General features: G+C 36.7%; 2 protein-coding genes and 1 long non-coding RNA gene across 3 annotated transcripts; 2 read left to right on the top strand and 1 right to left on the bottom strand.

The window, feature by feature from the left end:
* Positions 1 to 254: 254 nt before the first annotated feature.
* Positions 255 to 6282, top strand: LOC133531059 (fibroblast growth factor receptor 2-like). Its single transcript, XM_061869154.1, has 5 exons — positions 255 to 509; positions 1490 to 1598; positions 2727 to 2918; positions 3884 to 4080; positions 4649 to 6282. Exons 1-5 carry the CDS (start codon positions 441 to 443, stop codon positions 4805 to 4807), a joined length of 726 nt encoding a protein of 241 aa, XP_061725138.1. The 5' UTR covers positions 255 to 440; the 3' UTR covers positions 4808 to 6282.
* On the bottom strand, positions 6006 to 9218 carry LOC133531062 (uncharacterized). Its single transcript, XR_009801442.1, has 6 exons — positions 9078 to 9218; positions 8294 to 8308; positions 7104 to 7121; positions 6761 to 6781; positions 6493 to 6537; positions 6006 to 6046 (listed from the first exon to the last, which is right to left on the bottom strand). It is a non-coding gene; the product is annotated as an uncharacterized LOC133531062 (long non-coding RNA).
* A 1639-nt stretch (positions 9219 to 10857) lies between these two features.
* Positions 10858 to 17045, top strand: LOC133531060 (uncharacterized). The gene is made up of 4 exons (XM_061869155.1): positions 10858 to 11003; positions 11660 to 11734; positions 15356 to 15424; positions 16544 to 17045. Exons 1-4 carry the CDS (start codon positions 10950 to 10952, stop codon positions 17003 to 17005), a joined length of 660 nt encoding a protein of 219 aa, XP_061725139.1. The 5' UTR covers positions 10858 to 10949; the 3' UTR covers positions 17006 to 17045.
* Positions 17046 to 20218: the final 3173 nt, after the last annotated feature.

Below are 20218 nucleotides of genomic sequence, written 5' to 3'. Positions count from 1 at the left end.
AAAATGATATTTCGTACATTAGTTCCGAAAAACTCAATGAGTTCCGGAAGTTTTTCGGAACTTTTTTCGGAACGAGTGTGGCTACCACCAGTTCGGCACTGACAATTTGCATAGAAAGTAAGTTACGTTCGCTATTGAGAACATAACTTACTTTCTATGCATCTCGCTCGTACTCGCATATAAGTGCGAGCGAGATGCATAGAAAGTAAATTACGTTCTCGATAGCGTATATGTCCGTTTTGACACTGTCAGTGACTCATGGTACGGGTAGAGGAAGACGATGAAATGTCAGTAGATGTACAATATCAAAGGGTAGGTAGGTAAGCAATGGCAACCCTTATTTTCAATGAATATTAGCGATGTTGATAACGGGATATATGATCGCTGGGAATTGAATATTGTATTTGCATATTTAAGCCCACTATTATTTCATTACAAGCATGATACGCCTGTTTCTTTTGTTTTTGGCAATTAACCATGCCTTAACCATGGCGTTGCCGATAGATGAGGTAAGTAGGTATTGAGCATTTTTTTTAGTTGTTTGCCCTGTCGATTGTCGTTTTTAAATAAAATTTAGTTGATCGATAGAGTTCCCTATTCTGTTCAAACGCACGTTCACTTTGTGTCCTACTAAATCTTTATCTGTTTTTTTTCTTTAGCCTATTTGTGTGTTCCAATGCTGTGTTATAATAATTATGGAATTTTCGTAACTGAACGGAATACATCATACTTAAACATTACATTTTTTTTTTGCCCTGGATTGGGATTCTGTATTTATTCCACCAAGAATGAGAATCTTTTCAAACATAGGTACCGAATTTTATCAAATGCTGACGAAAATTAAAAATTACCCGTTTAAGATCTCTATCCAATATGTAATAAAAGAAACACACTATCCGCGGGGCTCCCTAATCCCTAAAACTGAACATATTTTTAAAGAAACTCTTTGGCAATCTCTGTGAAAGAAATGGTAAAAGTATTTTCACCTCAGCAGCTCGAACAAGCCTACTTTCGTCACTCCAGGGAGTGTCGAAAGTGCGACTTTCCTCACTCCAGGGAATGAGACAAAGTAGCTTTTTAATTTAGTGAAAGCCATGAATACAGGAATAAAAACTTTACTTGATATCGAATTTTTTAAACTTTTAATATGTTCTCACTACTGAGGTGAAAAATTGTATGTGTCACGAAAGCAAAGTTATTTTACATCTCGTGTTTTTGAGTCCCTCGCTACGCTCAAGATTCTAACTTAGAATCTTTCGCTTTCGCAACACTCGCAAGAAAAACTAACTTTCCTCTCTTGTTGTACTACTCGTAGGTTAGCTATTTGGTAGAGAAAATCACCGTTGTTTCAAGTCAAACAAGTAATATTAAGCATAATATCCGGCTATGTAGAGAAAATGTATATGGTTTAGTACCTCCTAATAATTTGTAGCTAATACCTAACAAGTATGCTACCTAATAAACGATTTGATTTAAATATTTCTTTTAGATATCAGAGGATACTTCAGAGAAACGTGCACCCAAATTCAAGCGTAAATTGACGGATATTATGATAAAGCCGGCCGGGAACTTCGTTCGTCTTAAATGTCCTGCGGATGGTAAGACATCGAGAAGAAAATCTGTGACTGGATAGAAGATATATTATCGACATTGGATTCGTCAAAATGTATTGAAACTATTGAATAGCAGAAAATATTCAAAATATAACGCCATCATCGTTCTAATAACCAAAAACAAAGAAATAAACATACATAATAAAACTTACTAACAACTTAAACTAAAGATAAAAAAATTGTCCCAAATCGCCGTCAATGGGCAAGGTGCCTAGAAGGCTGGCCGTATTTCCTCGCTGTATGGATACTTATACGCTGTGCGAAATAGTGGCCAGCCCTCTGGTCGCCCGAAGTCTCTATTAGGCGCGCCGATAAATCTTTAAAAAGCCGACGCGCACTTGGCCCCCATGGCCCCAAGGTTTCAACGCCAAACGCCGCAAACATGTAGCTGCTTCCTAGTGCTGCATATTAAGGTAACTTTCGTATTCAAATAGAGGACCACTTAGAATCTGCACCTGTCAGGTTGTCCGTCTGTCCGTCCGCGAGTATTACTGTCACCCTTAGCTTAGTAGGTACGTACCTACTTAGTAAGCTAAACAGTTATTTTACCTCCGGCAGCCGGTGACTCGCGCTTCGCAAGATGCCCCCATAAAAAAGGCATGGAACTCTGGTAGGAAAAATAAATAGTTACAGATACTTAAAGATATAAAAAAGTCAACCAAGTTATGATGCTAAAAATTAAGATCATGCATAAATAACATGAACTAAAAATACTTACGTAGAAGGATTTTCCTCTAACGGTTTCTCTTGCTCCGAACAAAGTAAACTATGTTTCTTTTACCCCACCTGACTTTATCAAAGATAGCTCAAGAGTATATAATCTACTAATATGAGCGCTCGCCTACATTGAGGTGGTCGATCGTCCTACATTACCAAAACATGTTGTCTTGTATGAGCTGTTACATAAATTTGAGCCGTAACACTATCACGATACAGCTGCTTTTTAACGACATTGTTTCATTGCCAAGTGCCTTACACGGGAGCTGACTGTTCGCATAAAAGAAACAATAATAATTGCTTTTGTTTAACAGAATAGGGTTTTAGGCGTAAAAATCGTCGAGTCGTCTAGACTGTTACTATTTTTGTTTTCATTATATATCTTTCTGATTTCAGGTAATCCAATGCCCAACGTAACTTGGTCAAAGAACAATGGTCCTATATTGGAGACATCCTACTTCGCGCCGAGATACGGCAGGTGGTCGGTATTGTTCGATGAAGTGACTAGAGCTGACAGTGGGAACTACACGTGTCTCGTATGCAATGAGTTGGGCTGTATCAGCAACACATTTGTTCTTACGGTGGTCGGTAAGTAATAAAAATGCGTAAAGTCCCGAGGGCCACCGAACGTAGGCACGACGCCCCTCGCCATAAAAATTGGTTTCAAACAGTATGGCGATGGGCGTAAGTGCTTGAAGAGAGAGTTTCTTGGCTGAGGCAAACGATAAATTCATGCTTCTTTTTGCGAATGGGCCTAAAGGTTTCGGCCGTATTTACCTATACCTAACCTAACTTAAAGTATTTCACCTAACCTAAGTTGGTCTCAAATAAACTTTTGCTCCTGGATTACTACTAAATTGAAAAAAATATGACACTCTGTATGTATGGTATAAGTATACTTTCAGTAAAAAACAAATATTTTCAAAATCGGTCAATAAAATACGGAGTTCTGAGGTAAGAAACATAAAAAAAAAACATACTTCCAACCTAATTGAAAACATCCTCTTCTTTTGAGATTTGGAAGTGGGATAAAATTGAACAATACAATTTTCGCCTCACCAGTTCGTAATGGCTCTCTTTATTCTTTAAAAACTGATGAGAAAGTTGCATTTTATCTATGAGAGGAGCAAACTAAGTTGATGCAAATTTTGAGTTGTTTCCTTATGTTGGCTGGTAAAAATATAGGATTGACTTTTGAATAAAAAACTTTATTTTTACTTTTTGTCAGCAAGGTTTATTTAACCCACGTGGCTTTGAAACCGTTATAACGCTCAAGAGTTTACTCTGGATTCAGTACCCCTAGTGTAAAATTAATCGACATCATAACGTGACGAACGCGTTTGCGTTAAGTCTCATTTTGTATAGGATTTTGAGTTTCCAAAACGATCCACTTGGCGCGCTCTTTCTAAATCACATACAAAATGAGACTAAACGCAAACGCGTACGTCACGTTTCGAAATCGAATTTATTTACACTAGGGGTACTGTTTTGGAATATTTTGATTGCTCGGGTATCAATATGTAAAACAAAATAGTATTCTTTTAATTCTGCAGAGCGCTACCCGTCGAAGCCTTATATAAAAGACGGATATCCAGGGAACATGACAGCTATGGTGAACGACACCATAAGATTTTCTTGTCCGACTACATCCGATCTTAAGCCTTATTTGTACTGGGTTAAGGCTTACGATAATTTCACTATTACGGACGAAGGACTAAATCAACCTACTATACCAGGATCTGAAATTAAGGTTAGTTTTATATTATAAAGATTCAATACGAGTCTGATAGAGGTTAACCACTGAGCAAACGGTGTTTATAAAGCATAGGTAATTTTAGAGTTTTTCACCTCAGCTACTAGAATAAAAGTTTGTTTTTTGAAAACAGTGTGTAAAATCACTTTTTATCCACGAGTGTGCAAAGCAATTTGACACAAGTATTGAATTGCAATGATTTTGATTAATTTACCAACATCCCCGGCACTTTGCCAAAGGGCCATTTAAGGAATAAGTTAGTTTATAACGTGTACAGTCAGCAGCTGCAGAGATAACTGACTCCCTTTGCAATCTTTGCATACAAATTTGTTTGCAGGAGGTCAACTATCTCTGCAACTAATTGTATGTACATATGCTACCAATACATGTAGTAAACTTCCGTGTAATGAATTTAAACTCGATTTATAACTGTAATGTAAGTTACGAATCGAAATTGAAAAACGTCATGACATACAATTTTGTTCAAAACTCGCCTCTAATATTAACAATTCAACCGATGGTACAAAATAGCCGGCATTCCCCTAATTATTATGTTTGGTTATAGAGTGACAACCCAGCAGACGAGCCTGACACGCTCACCGTTGCCAACGTGACCCTAGAGGACCAAGGATGGTACGCCTGCGTTGCCATGAACACCCTTGGAACTACTACGGCAATGGGTTACCTGACAGTCTTGGAAAAAGCTTGTAAATGTACCGACTAATATTCCCACTTTAAGAATACTATCGCCATAATATATTTGTTTTTAACTAATTTATGGCCTCGGCAGTATCAGGAGGGCCTAGCGCGAACACCGAAGTCCGGAAAATTGAGCATCTTTCTCTTTTACTCCAATTAAGGCGTAATTGAGAGTGACAGAGATTTCAAAATTTACGAATTTCGATTTTTGCGGTTATAGCCCAGCGTCGAGTGTGCACGCTCGAAGGGGCCGTTTCGAGCGTGCATACTCATTTCGTGGCCGAGGCAAAAGACCTGTCTCTATTTCAGCAATTTGAGTATTACGTGCTTTTGCGAAACAAGATTCTTTAAAACAAGATTAATTTTCGCAAAATGAAATTAAATATTTAAACCCCCATGTATTTTGTTTTTCTCTTGTGTAGTTTCAGAGTGATAACCTCCACAGACGAGCTTGACACCCTCTCCGTTGCCAACGTGACCCTATAGGACCAACGGCAATGGGTTACTTGACAGTCTACGAAAAAGTTTGTAAATGTACCGTATACTCAGACCTGACCAGACCAGACCTGACCAGACCAGACCTGTTCTGTTATTGAAGACTGTTCTGTAATTGAGGTTATTTTCTTTAAAAAATTGGTAATAGATATCATAAAATATTAAATAAGTACCTACTTAGGCAAGGTTTAAGATAAACCCGTTTGGACTCGGGTACGTCCTTAAACTACGTCCAAAAGAGAGATATGGGCATTGTGAATGTCATCTCGCTTTGTGTGGTAGGGCACAGCCAGTGGATGTCCTGCCGGTGAGTAAGGTTGCCAGAGCTCAACGAGGGGGGGCGGGTTTAGGGTCGGCAACGCGCATGTAACTCCTCTGGAGTTGCAGGCGTACATAGGCTACGGAGACTGCTTACCATCAGGCGGGCCGTATGCTTGTTTGCCACCGACGTAGTATAAAAAAAAACATTTAATTTAGGTACACATACATAATCATTAAAAGTCCAAAATATTTTGTATTGCAAGCACCTAAAACAATATTTTAAGTAATAAATTATAGTAAAATTACTAAAATGTGGATCCAATTAATTAAATAAAAATTGGACATTGTTACAGAAGCAAATTGATTAATTATAGAATTTGTATTTTAGATAAAAAATTAAGTTAATATAACAGTCGAGGGGTTAAGTGTATTTTTAGCCTACTTAAGGGTATAAAAATAATAATTCATTGAACGTGGCTTTTACATTTATTTTAACACATGCTTGAATCTGTAAAAATAAACACAAATAATATTTTGATAAGGATCCGATAAAGTTTTCCGGCGATCCGGTGTCGTGCGGTGAAATATAGTGAAAATGTTAAATATTTCTGATAATGCATGCGCTAGATAACCATAATTAAAGTACGTCGCAGGACATGTTACAGAAAACAAAAATCGTTTATAACATCTGTATTAATTACCTGTGATATACACTATATAAATAAATGATAAATGATTCTAAATCATTCTTGGCTACGGTTAAAGTCGCGGGAAACCGTTGGTCGACAGCGAATGACCTTTCGTTTTGGGGATCCTTGGGGGAGGCTTGTGCAGCAGTGGACGTCTTTCGGCTGAGATGATGAAGAAAGTTTTTTTTTTTGGGACACGACTTGCCGCCGACATCTTTGGCAGTCAAAACGATAGACATGTTTAAGAAATATTATGAGAATTTACCTATTAGAGACGCCAAAGCGCGGGACAAAAGTATTTGTTGCAAACCTGAAAAAACAATAGTTTGAGGGTACGACTTATGAAAAAATAGGCACTGAGAATATAATTATGTTAGTATTACGTAATTTAATTCTAATTGATTTGGTCTACCTACGCACTATCTGTTCATAATATTTTATTTATTTGATAAAACATAACTACAAACTAGATACATATATCAAATCGTACAAATGCATTAAAATAACGTAATTAATAAAATTGATATATTTACCCTTCTTCCCGGCTTCTTGCCCTATAAAAAATGCAAAAATAGAATATTGGCAATTTTATATTGACTGCAGGTAAGTTCGGGGCGTGGGCGTTACGAGCATTGACAGCTCAGGGTGCCTAGCCAAGATGCCAATCTTATGCGCTACTGCAACGAAACGCTATCTGTCTCTCTGTCGCACTAATACGTAAGAGTGACAGAGAGACAGACAGCATTTCGTAGTAGCGCAAATGATTGGCATCTTTGTTAGGCCCCTTGGACAGCTTTACGCGTGTTTTGCAATTAAAATAATCCAGTTATTTCCTTTATTTAAATAATAAATAATTAAGTAAACATTTACAATTACCTTCCTTACTTTTCTCGGCTGAAAAAACAATATTTTCATTTCAGTATGTAATATCATGTATATAGAGGTATTACTATAATTAGTTTAAATCTAAAATAGGCCCTTGAGCTGGCGGTATTTCTTGGTTGTGTCGCAAGTCGCATCGCATGACTCGTTGTGCGAGGAAGCCGCCAGCTCTACGGTCACCAGCACGCGTAGCCAACATGCCAATCGTTAACATTCCGAAGCGTAACGTAGTCATCTCTCTCTCTATCACACATCCATATTAGTGCGACAGTGACAGTTACGTTTCGTTAGCTACGGAGCGCCAACGATTGGCATGTTGGCTACGCGGCCAGTTACGTAAACTAGACGCTTCGCGATTTCTGCAAAGCGTCATTACAACGCAGTTAGTGAATTTTCGCTATAATGACGGGTTACGGTTCTGTAAAAAGAAGATGGAGTCAAATAAATATAAATCCTACCTTTGTGTTTATGCTGGTTTATGTGCTATTAAATACGTTTTTAGGGTTCCGTAGTCAACTAGGAACCCTTATAGTTTCGCCTTGTCCGTCTGTCTGTCTGACTGTCCGAGGCTTTGCTCCGTGGTCGTTAGTGCTAGAAAGCTGAAATTTGGCATGGATATATAAATCAATAAAGCGGACAAAGTCGTACAATAAAATCTAAAAATTTAATTTTTTTTAGGGTACCTCTCCTACACGTAAAGTGGGGGTGAACTTTTTATTTGCTTCAACCCCACAGTGTGGGATATCAATGGAAAGGTCTTTCAAAACTAATAGGGGTCTTCAACAAACATTTCTTGATAAAGTCAACATATTCGGAGATAATTGCTCCGAAAGAAAAAACCCCCCCCCCCCTCTAGCTTTTGAACCATAGGTCCAAAAAATATGAAAAAAATCTTGGAAGTAGAGCTTAAGAAAGACATTAAATGAAAACTATAGCGGATATGATCAGTTTAGATGTTTTTGAGTTCTCGCAAAAAGCTTCCCCTTCATAGTAAAAGACGTACACCCACAGTTCATCCCTTGGTTAACAATCTACCATACTTTAAGCTCCAGTTTAGCTTATTGTGACGGAAGAGTAACTACGGAGCCCTACTCTGAGCATGGCCCGACATGCTCTTGGCCGGTTTTCCTTTTTTATTTACCCATGAATCTGTCAACCGTTTGAAATACGGAAAATGTACTTACAGAATCATATGCATCCTGTAACAACAGAGTTAACATTAATTATATCATATTTATTTAGAAACTATATTGTAATAAACATACGTCAATGTATCTAAATTGAAAACCGGTTAATCGAAATTATTCTTATCTATAATCTATTAAGACATTCGATGTACGCCAAATCAAGACTATAAATATCCCTCTCCCAATACTGGCACTCATCTAGATAGAAACACCCTCCGTGTGGCAGTTGGGCTGCGCCTCGGGTTATCAATCTGTGCACCGCTTAAATACCACTGTGGGAGTGACGTGGACGAGCGGGGGCGTCATGGTCTGTCTTGCCAGCGAAGCGCGAGGCGATTGTCACGTCACGCCGCGCTCAATGACATTATCCGCAGGTCTCTTGTCACCGTCAATTTATATTTACATTCTATTCTAATTCTTTTTAATTGTTAATTTATTGATAAAAATTAATAAATATTAACTAGACTATAAATATATAGTAAAACCTCACTAAGTAGTTAAAGTTTACTAATAGTGAACTGTTACAAAACACAAAGTATTCTCAAGAGAATAGGTTTATCAAAATACCATAAACGGTTCAGGTCAGAGGGTATATATGTCAAATCATGGAGAAATATAATATGTAGATAGTTGTAGTTTATTTATACATTTAAGTTATTTTATGCTTAATGTAATGCTTAATGCTCTTAATTTTACTTCAGTAAAATGTACGTATAAAATAGATAATATCTATTTTATATATATTATATATTAGTATATACAATTCTTATCAAATCCTTACTTGAGCTAATGTCCCAAGAATCAAAAACAAGAAGAAAATCATAAGGAATCTCGTCCGCATGTTGAAAACTGCAGTTATCAAATGATTGGAATTTTCTGCTTGTAAAATCGAAGATGAGTGCTGACCACGAGTGGCCAGTGTAATAAGACCTTGATTCAATTGCATCTATCGGATGTCATAGAAATGGAAAAGCGCGATGGAGGCATGCGAGCGAATGATAAAACTAATGAAATCAATGCCGGATTTAGAGGTCTGGAGGCCTCGGGCAATAAAGGAGTGGAGGCCCCCTGGCCCCAAATTTTTGCCAAATAAAATGGTAAATTTTCCGAATTCTCTATTGTGGGGGCCCCGGGCCTCTTTTGTAGAGGCCCGGGGCAGTAGCCCCGGTTGCCCTCCCCTTGGATTTAGGGGAGGGCACCTGAATGAAATGTTTATAGTTTCAAACAAGGCTCGAAATCGGTTTAAAAATCGCGGTAAATACTGGTTTATTTTGGTTTTACTCCAAAATTTCATAAGAACGCGAATGTTTTAAGAACTTTGTTGTAACAAACCAGTTTATTTGACGAGTGACGAGACGGATATCCAGCTTGGTGGTGTGCGGCGTAAGCAAAGACACCCACATAGGAAGAATCGACATGAATTTAAATTCATTTGATCTTGGTATGAACCCATAGCCCAATAGTAGTAAACGATAAAACCATAGAAAAAGTTCCTAAATTTAAATACCTGGGTAGCATAATCACCAACAACTCCAGATGTACACAAGACATCACTGCAAGAATAGCCATGGCAAAGAAGAAGAAGGCGTTTAATGAAAAGAAGTACCTATTTAAAGCCAGAATATCTGCTATCACCAGGAAAAAGTTAATAAAATTGTACATCTGGAGCATAGCATTATACGGTAGCGAAACGTGGACGATGCTTCAACGAGACAGAAAATGCCTTGAAGCTTTTGAAATGTGGTGCTGGCGGCGTATGGAGAAAATAAGCTGGACAGAAAAAGTAACCAACGAGGAGGTCTGAAATAGAGTTCGAGAAAAGCGGTGCCTATTGAGAACCATCGAAAGTAGAAGAGGAAACATGTTGGGACACCTGTTACGACACGACGAATTCATCAAGACCATCATAGAAGGGAAAGTAGAAGGAAGGAGAAATAGAGGAAAGCCAAGAAGGGCATACATGGATCAAGTGAAGGAGAAAGTGAACGTCGTGTCGTATCAGGCCGTCAAGGAAGAGGCCAAAGAAAGGCATGCCTGGAGATTGCTTCACCGACAAGAGCGCAGCTCTTAAATTTATGATGATGATGAACCTGAACCATCTAATTTTTTTCGCGATTTACGATTTGGACCTATAGTCGTAATTTTATTTTAGTAGGTACTTTGACCTTTAGATATATTTACCAAGCAAATTATAAAAAAAAACTCTGTATTGGTGCGAATGACGTACTGCAAGTGTGTTTATGCAATCGCTAGCAAATAAAATTAATGTAAAACTAAATGGTAAGGATACAAAGTTCCCGCTATACTGGTTACCAAAAAAACTAAGAAGCACTCTTCGGCAAGCAATTAAAATGACAGGCCGAGACGCTTACTTTTAAGAATTAATAGATCAATTTTATCCCATAGAGTATTAAGATATTAGTCTCGCTAGCCGTTGCTGGTCAATGCATTGCGTAATTGATTATTGAGACAGATAATATGAAATTGGCAAGGCTTGATTTTCAATTTTATCCGATGATTGACTCATTTCTTACGATCACTTATATTACCAATCTAAAGTGCCTAGTGATGATTTAATTATAAGTTGGAAAATCGATTATTTAGACTTAATAAGCTTATTTGAAGAATTATCAATTCTAATTCAGACTTGAAAATGAACACTAACGTGTTTGCGTTGATTTTTATTAACATTTTAAAAATAATTTGGGTAAGATTTCTTAATATTGCAATTAATTAATAGTAGCGATTTGCGATAATTTGATAGCGAGAATCAATGTCTATGCTCACCCCAAACTTAACTCGCAAATATAACGTGCGGTCTAAATTTGCACCGAACAGCGCCATCTAACATAGCCTAGAATAGTTACAATACATTTTGATTTTTTATGGCAATGTTTGGCCATCATTGTAAAACTCTTATTTTTTGCTTGGTGGCATTAACACTTTAGAAAAGACTGGCCATGTCATGAACTTTCATTTTAAAAAGTCAAATTTGTTTAAATTAATTTTGTGTCTGCGAACGATGCTATTAATCTAAGAAACAAATAGCATAATAACATCGTTCGCAGACGGTTCTGTTTGATACATAAATTAAATTTTAAATGTAGTATGGGATAGACAGGTAAATTTCATATATGACTTGGAACTCCGCTAGCCCTTTAATAAGTATAACACTCTTACGATAGATGTCACTAGGGCCCCCCTAACGCTTGTATGGGAAATATGTGGAAATATTCGCTGTATTAGGTGAGGTCAGCTCAGACGGAGCACCGGGCTAGCGATCCGGTGGTCGTGGTATCAAGTCCCACCGAAGACAGTGATGTTTTTCATTTTTGTTTCAAATTTGGTTTTTCGTGTTTCTAGTGTTTCAGTATAGTACCTTCAAGTAATTACCAGCAGGATGGAGGGGTAACTGAATTTCCCTTTGCACAAGCTAAGGTACATCCAACACAACTCATAAGAGGGAAGTATAACCATGTGATCTTCCATACAAGAGAAAACGTTTTTCCACTTCTAAATATTTTCCATTCTCCATGATTTTTAGTATGTTATTGACACAATGCAGATATTTTTTTTTTGTTTTGCAAATTTTGTAAAAAAGGAAAACCTAAGCTTAAGTAATCCTACTAAAGCCAAAGGAAACCTAGAATATATCATGCTGAAGCGATCGACATCAAAATCAAAGTGATATGTTAAGATTTAGTTAGTGGAAACCGTTTTCTCCCGAAATGGAATTTCGTTTTTATTGTTTATTTATTTTATTTTTATTGTATTTTTATTTTTACTGTAATTTTTTAACTGTATTTCTTTTTTTTATTTCTATTTTAAAAATTTGTAATGGGTCTATTGTCTGAATAAAGAAACATTCATTCATTCATTCACAGAAAAATTATCGTTACTTCGTTAGATTCAAAAAGCTATTCTTCCCTCTTAACACTGACTACCAAATAAATCCATCGACGCGCACGGCGACCATTTGGACGTAATTTAGGGAAAAGATGTACTTTCTATCAGAAATCAGAAAAAGTCATTTATTGAACTAACAAGTTTTTGAGGATGGATCCTTTTCGTCGAACTACATCCATTTTTTATTAGAGCCAGACCAGCATAAGTGTTTTTTTAATAAATAAATATTATAGGACATTATTACACAAATTCACTAAGTCCCACAGTAAGCTCAATAAGGCTTGTGTTGAGGGTACTTAGACAACGATATATATAATATATAAATATTTATAAATACTTAAATACATAGAAAACACCCATGACTCAGGAACAAATGTCCATGCACATCACACGAATAAATGCCCTTAACAGGATTTGAACCCGGGACCATCAGCTTCGTAGGCAAGGTCACTACCCACTAGGCCAAACCGGTCGTCTAAGTTGGCAGCGATTTTGACAGCCCAGCTTGTGCAAGTTAAGTAAACGTCATAAATTTCATAGAAGTTTGACGTTAAAAACAACAGTTGCACTGTTTGGGTTGTCAAAATCGCTACCAACTTATTTTGGTCTGACTCTAAGGTGCCGTAGGTTCAGGGGGCCTACCGCGAATACCGAAGTACGCAAATTGCTGCCAATTTTATCTTTTATGCTCTAATAGTGGCGTAATTAGGGTGACAGGGAAAGATGCTCGCAATTTGCGAAGCTCAGAGCTCAAAAATTTTGGAAATTCGTACCTCTTTTTTAGGATCAAAATACGGTTGCCAAAATTTTAATGAGCAATCTTGAGGATTCTTTATAGTGACTTCATCGATTCTAGTCACTATAAAAAATTGTATTTCACACTAAAGATAATTAAGCAGACCAAGAGTGCTCACTCCATACAACGATTTTGTTACCAAAATACAATTATTTTCGTAGTATACATCTAGCGTCAAGTAGCGGAACTCTCAGTATTGCTACTCGACAATAGATTTCGCGGCAAACAAAAAGTCTAATTCTCAACGATTTTCCGCTAATATTATAACCAGCGTAACCGGAACTCTATTTTTAACTCCTACGCTTACTCTGGTTATAATATTAGCTGATTGTTGTTTGCCGCGCTATCTATTGTCGAGTAGCAGTACTGACTACTGAGAGTTACGCTACTCGATGCTAGATGTCGACTACGAAAAATACATAATGTATAAAATAAAAAAATAAATAATAATAAAATTGTTTATTCCTTATAAGTGTCACTTTTCATTATACAGGGTTGGTACCTCTTTTTAAGTAACAGATACTTGTATTAAGAGGCACCGCTCTTACTTAGTTGCTAAATGAACAACAATAAATTATTACAGAATTTGAATAAAATTAAAACAAAAAAATATTAACATTATCAGTTAATAGCAAATGTAGTTATTTTAAATTTAAACTTAAAGAGAGAATAAATTGTTGTGTGTTTGTGTATGTGTGTATTTATATATCAAAAACATTATGGATTAAGTTCTCAATATCAAGGTAACTTTTACATTTTAGCCATTTTGTTATTATGCTTTTACTTTCGTAATGTGATAGTGGATATATATTTAAATGTTTATTAATAGAATTATATAGTTTAACGGATTTACAAACAAATTGTCTACTCGCATATGTTGTGTTTATTTGAACTGTTGGAATTATATTGTTTCTTCTCCTTCTGTTTTGTGTGGTAGGTGTGTATGGTACAGATTTGTGTAGTTTTAAGGTCGTAAATAATATATACAGTTTCCTTACAGATAATACGTCAGAAAGTTTATATAGGTCCATGGTAGGAAATCTAAACGGCTTGAAGAACATAACTTTTAGCAGTGATCTCTGGGCTCTTTCGAGTTCCAGAAATTTTGTTTTGGTAGCACCCCCCCAGACCGGTATACAATAACTTATGACTGACTGAACAAGGGTTACATATATTTGTTGGAGAAGATGTGAAGTACAAATGTGCCTTAGGTTTTTAAAGACCCATATAAGCTTCCTGACCCGGCTCATGAGTAGCTCTATGTGCAAATGCCACGTTAGACGTTGGTCGACTAGTATCCCTAGATACTTAGCATTTTCAACTTTATTTATAGTAGTGCATGTACAGTTTTGCGTGTTGTTGCTGCATGTGTGGATTTTTATATTAAAATGGTGATCTGGTTGTGTACTATTGTAGTTTGTAAAGCAAATATAGTTTGTTTTGGATGTATTTAACGTAAGAAGACGGGAGCGCAGCCAGCAGGCAACTTCTGACAAACCTTGTTCTGCAGAATGCTTCACGTCTTCCCAAGTGTCTCCAGTGAATACAATGGCAGTGTCATCAGCATAAGAAAAGATGTGTCCGTTATTAATATGCATATTACATAACTGGTTTATATAGATTAAAAATAGGGTTGGTCCAAGGACACTCCCCTGGGGTACACCAAAAGTTATATCAGTTTCTTCACTAATGTGGGTTCCAATTTTGACTTTTTGTGTACGATTTTGCAGGTAGTCTTTAAGGAGTTGTAGTGGAATGTCTCTAATTCCTATGTTTTCTAATACTGTAACTAGGGAAAAAATGGAAACTGTGTCAAAAGCTTTTTTTTAGATCTAAAAATACTGTTAAACATTTTTTATTCTTATCTATTTTGTTCACGATTAGTGATGACAGGGCTGTAACAGCATCTTCTGTAGATAGTCCTCTTCTGAAGCCATATTGGTTATTTGATAGTATTTTGAATTTCGTTAGGTAACTAAGAATGCGGTTATTAAGAAGTTTTTCTATTATTTTGGATATTGCGGGTAATACGGAAATTGGCCTATAATTGGATGTGTCATCTCTTTTTCCATATGTATAATAATAAGCGTTTTAGTACACAAAACTAATAACTAATGTATGGAGTGAGCACTCTATGTACTTCTTATTTCTCTATGCTCTCACAAAAGCTAAAAGTATTAAAATTACTTCTAAAAACGCGCATTATTTTGAGGGAACATGAATGGTGGAGCATCCATCTCGCTCATGCTTATGTCAAACTTGACGCTAGATGTCGACTACGAAATAACTCGCGTTGTGGTAAGAAAACTGATGTATGGAGTTACCACACTTTCTTCACTTAGAATTCTTGGTTTCAGGTGAAATACCACCGGTCCCGCTATTGCATTACTGCCTTCGGGGAAACTAATTGCGTTAGAATGGAAGAGGTAATCATTTAATTTGTTCGTTAGCCACCATTCTGTTCTTGGCCAGCAAGCCGTGACACAAGCTATTTTCAAAGTAAGGATAAACGCGACAAACTAACCACAGATGGCGCTGCAATCGTTAAAAAACATTGGAACGTCTAAATTATTTTATGCTACTTAATGCTAAACCCGATTTTGAACCCAGTGAATGAGTAAGCTATGCCTGTTGCCATAGTAATTGGAAAAGAGTTGCATTTGCTTTGTTTGGGTAAAGGACCATGGGAAACTGTATGGAGTCTGGTCCAAAAACCCACAGAAATGAGAGTTAGGTCATTAGATAGGTATTTCTATGTACTTGATTTCGGGCACCAAGCGGAATTCCATTGCAGAACTGAGATATTAGTACTTTAATCAAAATGTTGTCACCGTTATTACCTAGGCAATTCAAGTAAATTAATTGCTGTAGGGTAGATGTGGTGTAGGTAACCTGACCGTGGGCGAAACCACACCTATAAAGCCCTTTTCAATGTGTATTCCCAAGGTAATCAAAAGGTTGGCTTGGCGGGCCCCCCCCTAAGAGCTAGGGCCATATTCGCCCACGCCTAGCCACGCCACTGCTTACTTAAGACGTACTTAATGTTTAAAATCTGATGCCTTTTTCTTTACGGCATGGACTCCATGACACTGACGGTGTTAAGTCAAGGGAGATACGTTCAGAGAGGTTCGCGCCAGTCCTGGGATCCCTTATTGTCTTGACCAGCCGCTTTGCTTGCATGTCGACTGACCAGGGACCCAAAGTCTCAACCGCGAGCGCCGCAAACTCATAGTCGTTGAGTAAGGCCGAGTATTTGCGGCACTTGAGCATCTGGGCCTTGTCAGCCTGCGCCGGCCTGAATGCGGGTTGCCCCAATGTGGGACTCTGCAAAGGTGTCATGCCGACACAAGTTGCGTCCCCAACCAGGGCCCTTACCAGTTTCCACGGCATTAAAGTAGCTTCGTTGGGACGCTTGCCGTCGTCTCTCGCCATGCCCATGGGTTCGAAAACTGCAGGCACAGACACGATGGCAAGCGTGCGACGGACCAAATCGTTCATAGTGCTGTGGCGACATATTCTACAGGCTATTATATTTATTTCTATAGGAACCCGGAAATGCCGCGAAGTTAGCAAAGCTGTACAAAATAGTAATGCAGGGTTACGAACAAAACTTAGCCCTAAGGACAGGTCAAAATGTTAAACCAAGTATCCAAAGCCTTGATATTGCACTGGGCGAGGACATAAACATGGACGTACTGCGCCAGCTGATTAAGCCCCAAAGAAGCCAAGACACCTTGCGGATGAGTAAATTTTTAGGTATCAAGCCGAAGACGAACCAAAATAAACCAAAATTCAGCAAAGAGATTAAGCCTGCTTTTAGGGAGTTACCGAAAAAGATGAGTCAAAAGGTTCGATTGCATAAATATATAACCCAGAAGCCGTATCATGTCGCCCCTATTCCTCGAAGAGATGGCAGCCTTTTGGATCGTTCTCCGTTTTGGTTCGGCTTTAACCCGCAACGTCGAGTTGGCGTGGCGGGTACTTATCCGAACCAGAAGAAACTATAAGTGTTTGGTTTTTGTTTTCAATAAACAGAATATATCGGCATATATATTTTTATTGTATTTCCTCACATGCACTAAGGTTTAGGCCTAAGGCCTAAGTATTAAAATTATGTTTTTTCTTGTATATCTAAAGTTTAATATTTTTATTGTAACCAAACTATACCGAACATGATCAGTCCAGCCGTTTTTGAGTTATTGCAAAAAATATTCCCTTCTTAGTAAAAAGACATACAAAGCGGTGCGAAGGTACTCCCTTAGTCCCTTGAGCTTGTAATGTACTTACATGATACTTATTAATGTAAGGTAATTACAAAACCTTACACACTGAGCATGGGCCGACATGCTATTCGCCGAATTTTAAATACATATATTACATTTAAATCGCTCTTTTCCACGCGTGACTGAGGGCGAAATATTTTTCTTAATCGACTCAACAGGTAAGTAGTAAAAAGTGATAACCAAAATAAAACTAGGAATTCACTAGCAGTCGAATGACATTTTATTAAAATAATTGCAAATGCTTGATCATTTTCACTATACTCTTACGCACTAAGTGATTTTATAAAATCGAGTTCTGTGGTATTTTTTTTTTCTGCTTTAAATGAGTAAATATAGTCGTGAGATAGCTTCAAAGAATTAAATAAATATGCGAACGCCACAGAACCCGGAAATTAACTGATATTAATATTTGATCATGTGACATCACGAAATTGGTCATAACATAATATATATCCACTTCAACGTTTACATAACTTTTGACAACAGCTAAAACAGGCCATATTGTCACAAGTAATGAGATAAGTCGAATTGTTAACATTATGGCAACTCCAAATGTGTTACCAAAAATACAAAAAAAAATACAAGTATAAAATAATACAACTAATATCAGTTCAAAAAAGTCAGTCATTATCACACAATGTTATAACTAATTTTCATTATAATTAAATTATACTGAATATTCGGCAGCGGCCAAAATCTAAAAGGGGAAACTGGGCATATTTGTTCTCGATGGATGATTATTTGACAAGATCAAATGTCCCTAGCCTCCCTTAAAGATAAAATGAAATCAGATTTCTTAGATATTTATTCATACTCAATTCAAAGTTAAAAAGGTCTTCAACACTATGGCTAGTTGACAAGTCAAACTAGACGTCACAAATCCTATGAATTTGATGCAAAAAATTGAATAATATTTTTACAGATTATGTCAATTGGGAGTATTACTGCAATGTTCTGCCGCCAGAGTGCAGCACTAGCACCCATCGTAAACCATAGAGTAACTTTACATACTGTGCATTAAACTTTTTTTTGACAAGTTTTCACAGATAATAAAATATGACATTGATTCATCAAGGCGGTTTGTTTACAAAGGGCCTACCGGAAAACGCGAAAGACGAAATTTAGTTATCTGCCTCTTCATCGCTCGAATATGCAAGAGTGATAGAGAGGTTAGAAAACGAAATTTGATTTTCTTGCCTCGCGGCAGACCTCTAGATTGTGATGGTTTGTGGTAGTAGCGCCCCCTACGCAGTGTTTCGCGTAATATTCCCTATTGACCAGTAAACTAGTCAACCGAATTAACTACGCTGCCTTTGTTATTAAAATTACTTACTATTCTGGCACTAGATAACATGTTCTAAAATTCTTTGCAAAATAGATTAGTTTTGAAAATACTTAAAGTTAGGCACCGTTTACTGAAGCGGTTGATAAGATGTTATTATTTTACTAATAGCTTATTATAGGCTTGACCGTTTGAAATAAGCTGTAAGCCGTTAACTAAATCGGTGCTTATACACGGTGTAACATGAGGAAACCGAAAGATTTGAACAGTGTATTCTGATCACATTTAGAGACTCAAATGATGAATGATGAGATGTCATATAAACTTTTCTGGATTTCGCCTAGTTATAAAGATACCAATAAAAAAAAAACATCTTATTGTAACTTAGTGCAAAACGCCTTTTTGATGGGGCGTAGTCTAAATATCCTTATTGATAGATGTCAAAAAGTAACCTTTACAAAAACTAGGTTTTACCAAAAAATACGTAAAATTCATTTTCAGTGCCAGTTTTACCATAAAATACATTCTAAAATTAAAAAAAGAAAGAAAAAAAATATTTTTTTGGCGATTTTTATTTAAACATTTTTGTGTGTGTGACCAGTGTGAAAAACCGCCTTACTATTTCTCATCCTCTTACCTCGATTTCTATCAAATCCCACATGTAACGAAAAATTGGCAACTTATGTAAGAGTAAGAATTAACTGTCTTATCGCAAAGCATTTCAGAACACTTCATACAAAAACTAATCCTACGTCGGTTACACCGACTCGAACCGATTTACGCCGTTAAAAAAGTGTAAAAGCTACTAACTACCTTAACTATAGGATCAAAATGAGATGTTTTTAATAATATAAGCTTAGTTTAATTCTAGTTCGCTTAGAAATCAATGACAGTATCAACACGAGGTCATAAATATATACACGGACAAAATTACTGAATTTCGTTATCCGGGTCAAAAATATTCTCCTTGTCTTGTCTCTGACCACTCTGTCACGCTTCTGTTTCTCTTTTATCAAATAAATAAAAAAATTGAGTGCTATTGCATGCCTTTTTAGCTGTAGATTACATATAATTCTCGTGAAAGAATTTAAAGACTAAATTTCACACATACAAAAAGCTCCACTCTGTCACATTTTTTGGGGACAAGAAACAAGACAACCAAAATAATTTAGACCCACCACTTAAAAACTATATTTCTATGCAATCATAGAGAAATAAGAAGTAATAGAGTGCTCACTCCATACATCACTTTTGGTACCAAAATGCTTATTATTTTCGCAGTCGACAATAGATGTCGCGGCAAACAAAAAGTCTAATGCTCAAGTATAAACAGTTGTATGGAGTGAGCACTCTATTACTTCTTATTTCTCTATAATGCAATTAGCATCGCATAATTTACCGTCATTGCTCGGAATAATGTGGACGTGACTCCAAAATTGATTAAAAAATTAATCAGTTAATTAATTTATTTTGATTCTTTACTAATAAATAATACAAAGATTTCATATATTTATTAAAGAAAATACGCAGTAATTTGTCAAAATTATACTCTGTGTGTTTGTGTTTTCTGGACTAGGAATCAAAATTAAATCTTAGGTGATTATTTTTTTAATTAATTTTGACGTCATGTCATGTCACATCCACATTATTGTCCG

The sequence above is a fragment of the Cydia pomonella genome, chromosome 24 (assembly GCF_033807575.1).
Source record: "Cydia pomonella isolate Wapato2018A chromosome 24, ilCydPomo1, whole genome shotgun sequence".
In the NCBI taxonomy this organism is placed as follows: Eukaryota; Metazoa; Arthropoda; class Insecta; order Lepidoptera; family Tortricidae; genus Cydia; species Cydia pomonella.
This window is presented reverse-complemented; position numbering and strand designations above follow the sequence as displayed.

Bases quoted from the DNA above. Each gene is read 5' to 3' on its own strand.
- LOC133531059 (XM_061869154.1), top strand. From the start codon at position 441: ATGATACGCCTGTTTCTTTTGTTTTTGGCAATTAACCATGCCTTAACC. The intron at 1,599-2,726 runs GTAAGACATCGA...TTCTGATTTCAG, and splicing joins TCTTAAATGTCCTGCGGATG to GTAATCCAATGCCCAACGTA. The intron at 2,919-3,883 runs GTAAGTAATAAA...TTAATTCTGCAG, and splicing joins ATTTGTTCTTACGGTGGTCG to AGCGCTACCCGTCGAAGCCT.
- LOC133531060 (XM_061869155.1), top strand. From the start codon at position 10,950: ATGAACACTAACGTGTTTGCGTTGATTTTTATTAACATTTTAAAAATA. The intron at 11,004-11,659 runs GTAAGATTTCTT...TCGTGTTTCTAG, and splicing joins ACATTTTAAAAATAATTTGG to TGTTTCAGTATAGTACCTTC. The intron at 15,425-16,543 runs GTAATCATTTAA...TTATTTCTATAG, and splicing joins ATTGCGTTAGAATGGAAGAG to GAACCCGGAAATGCCGCGAA.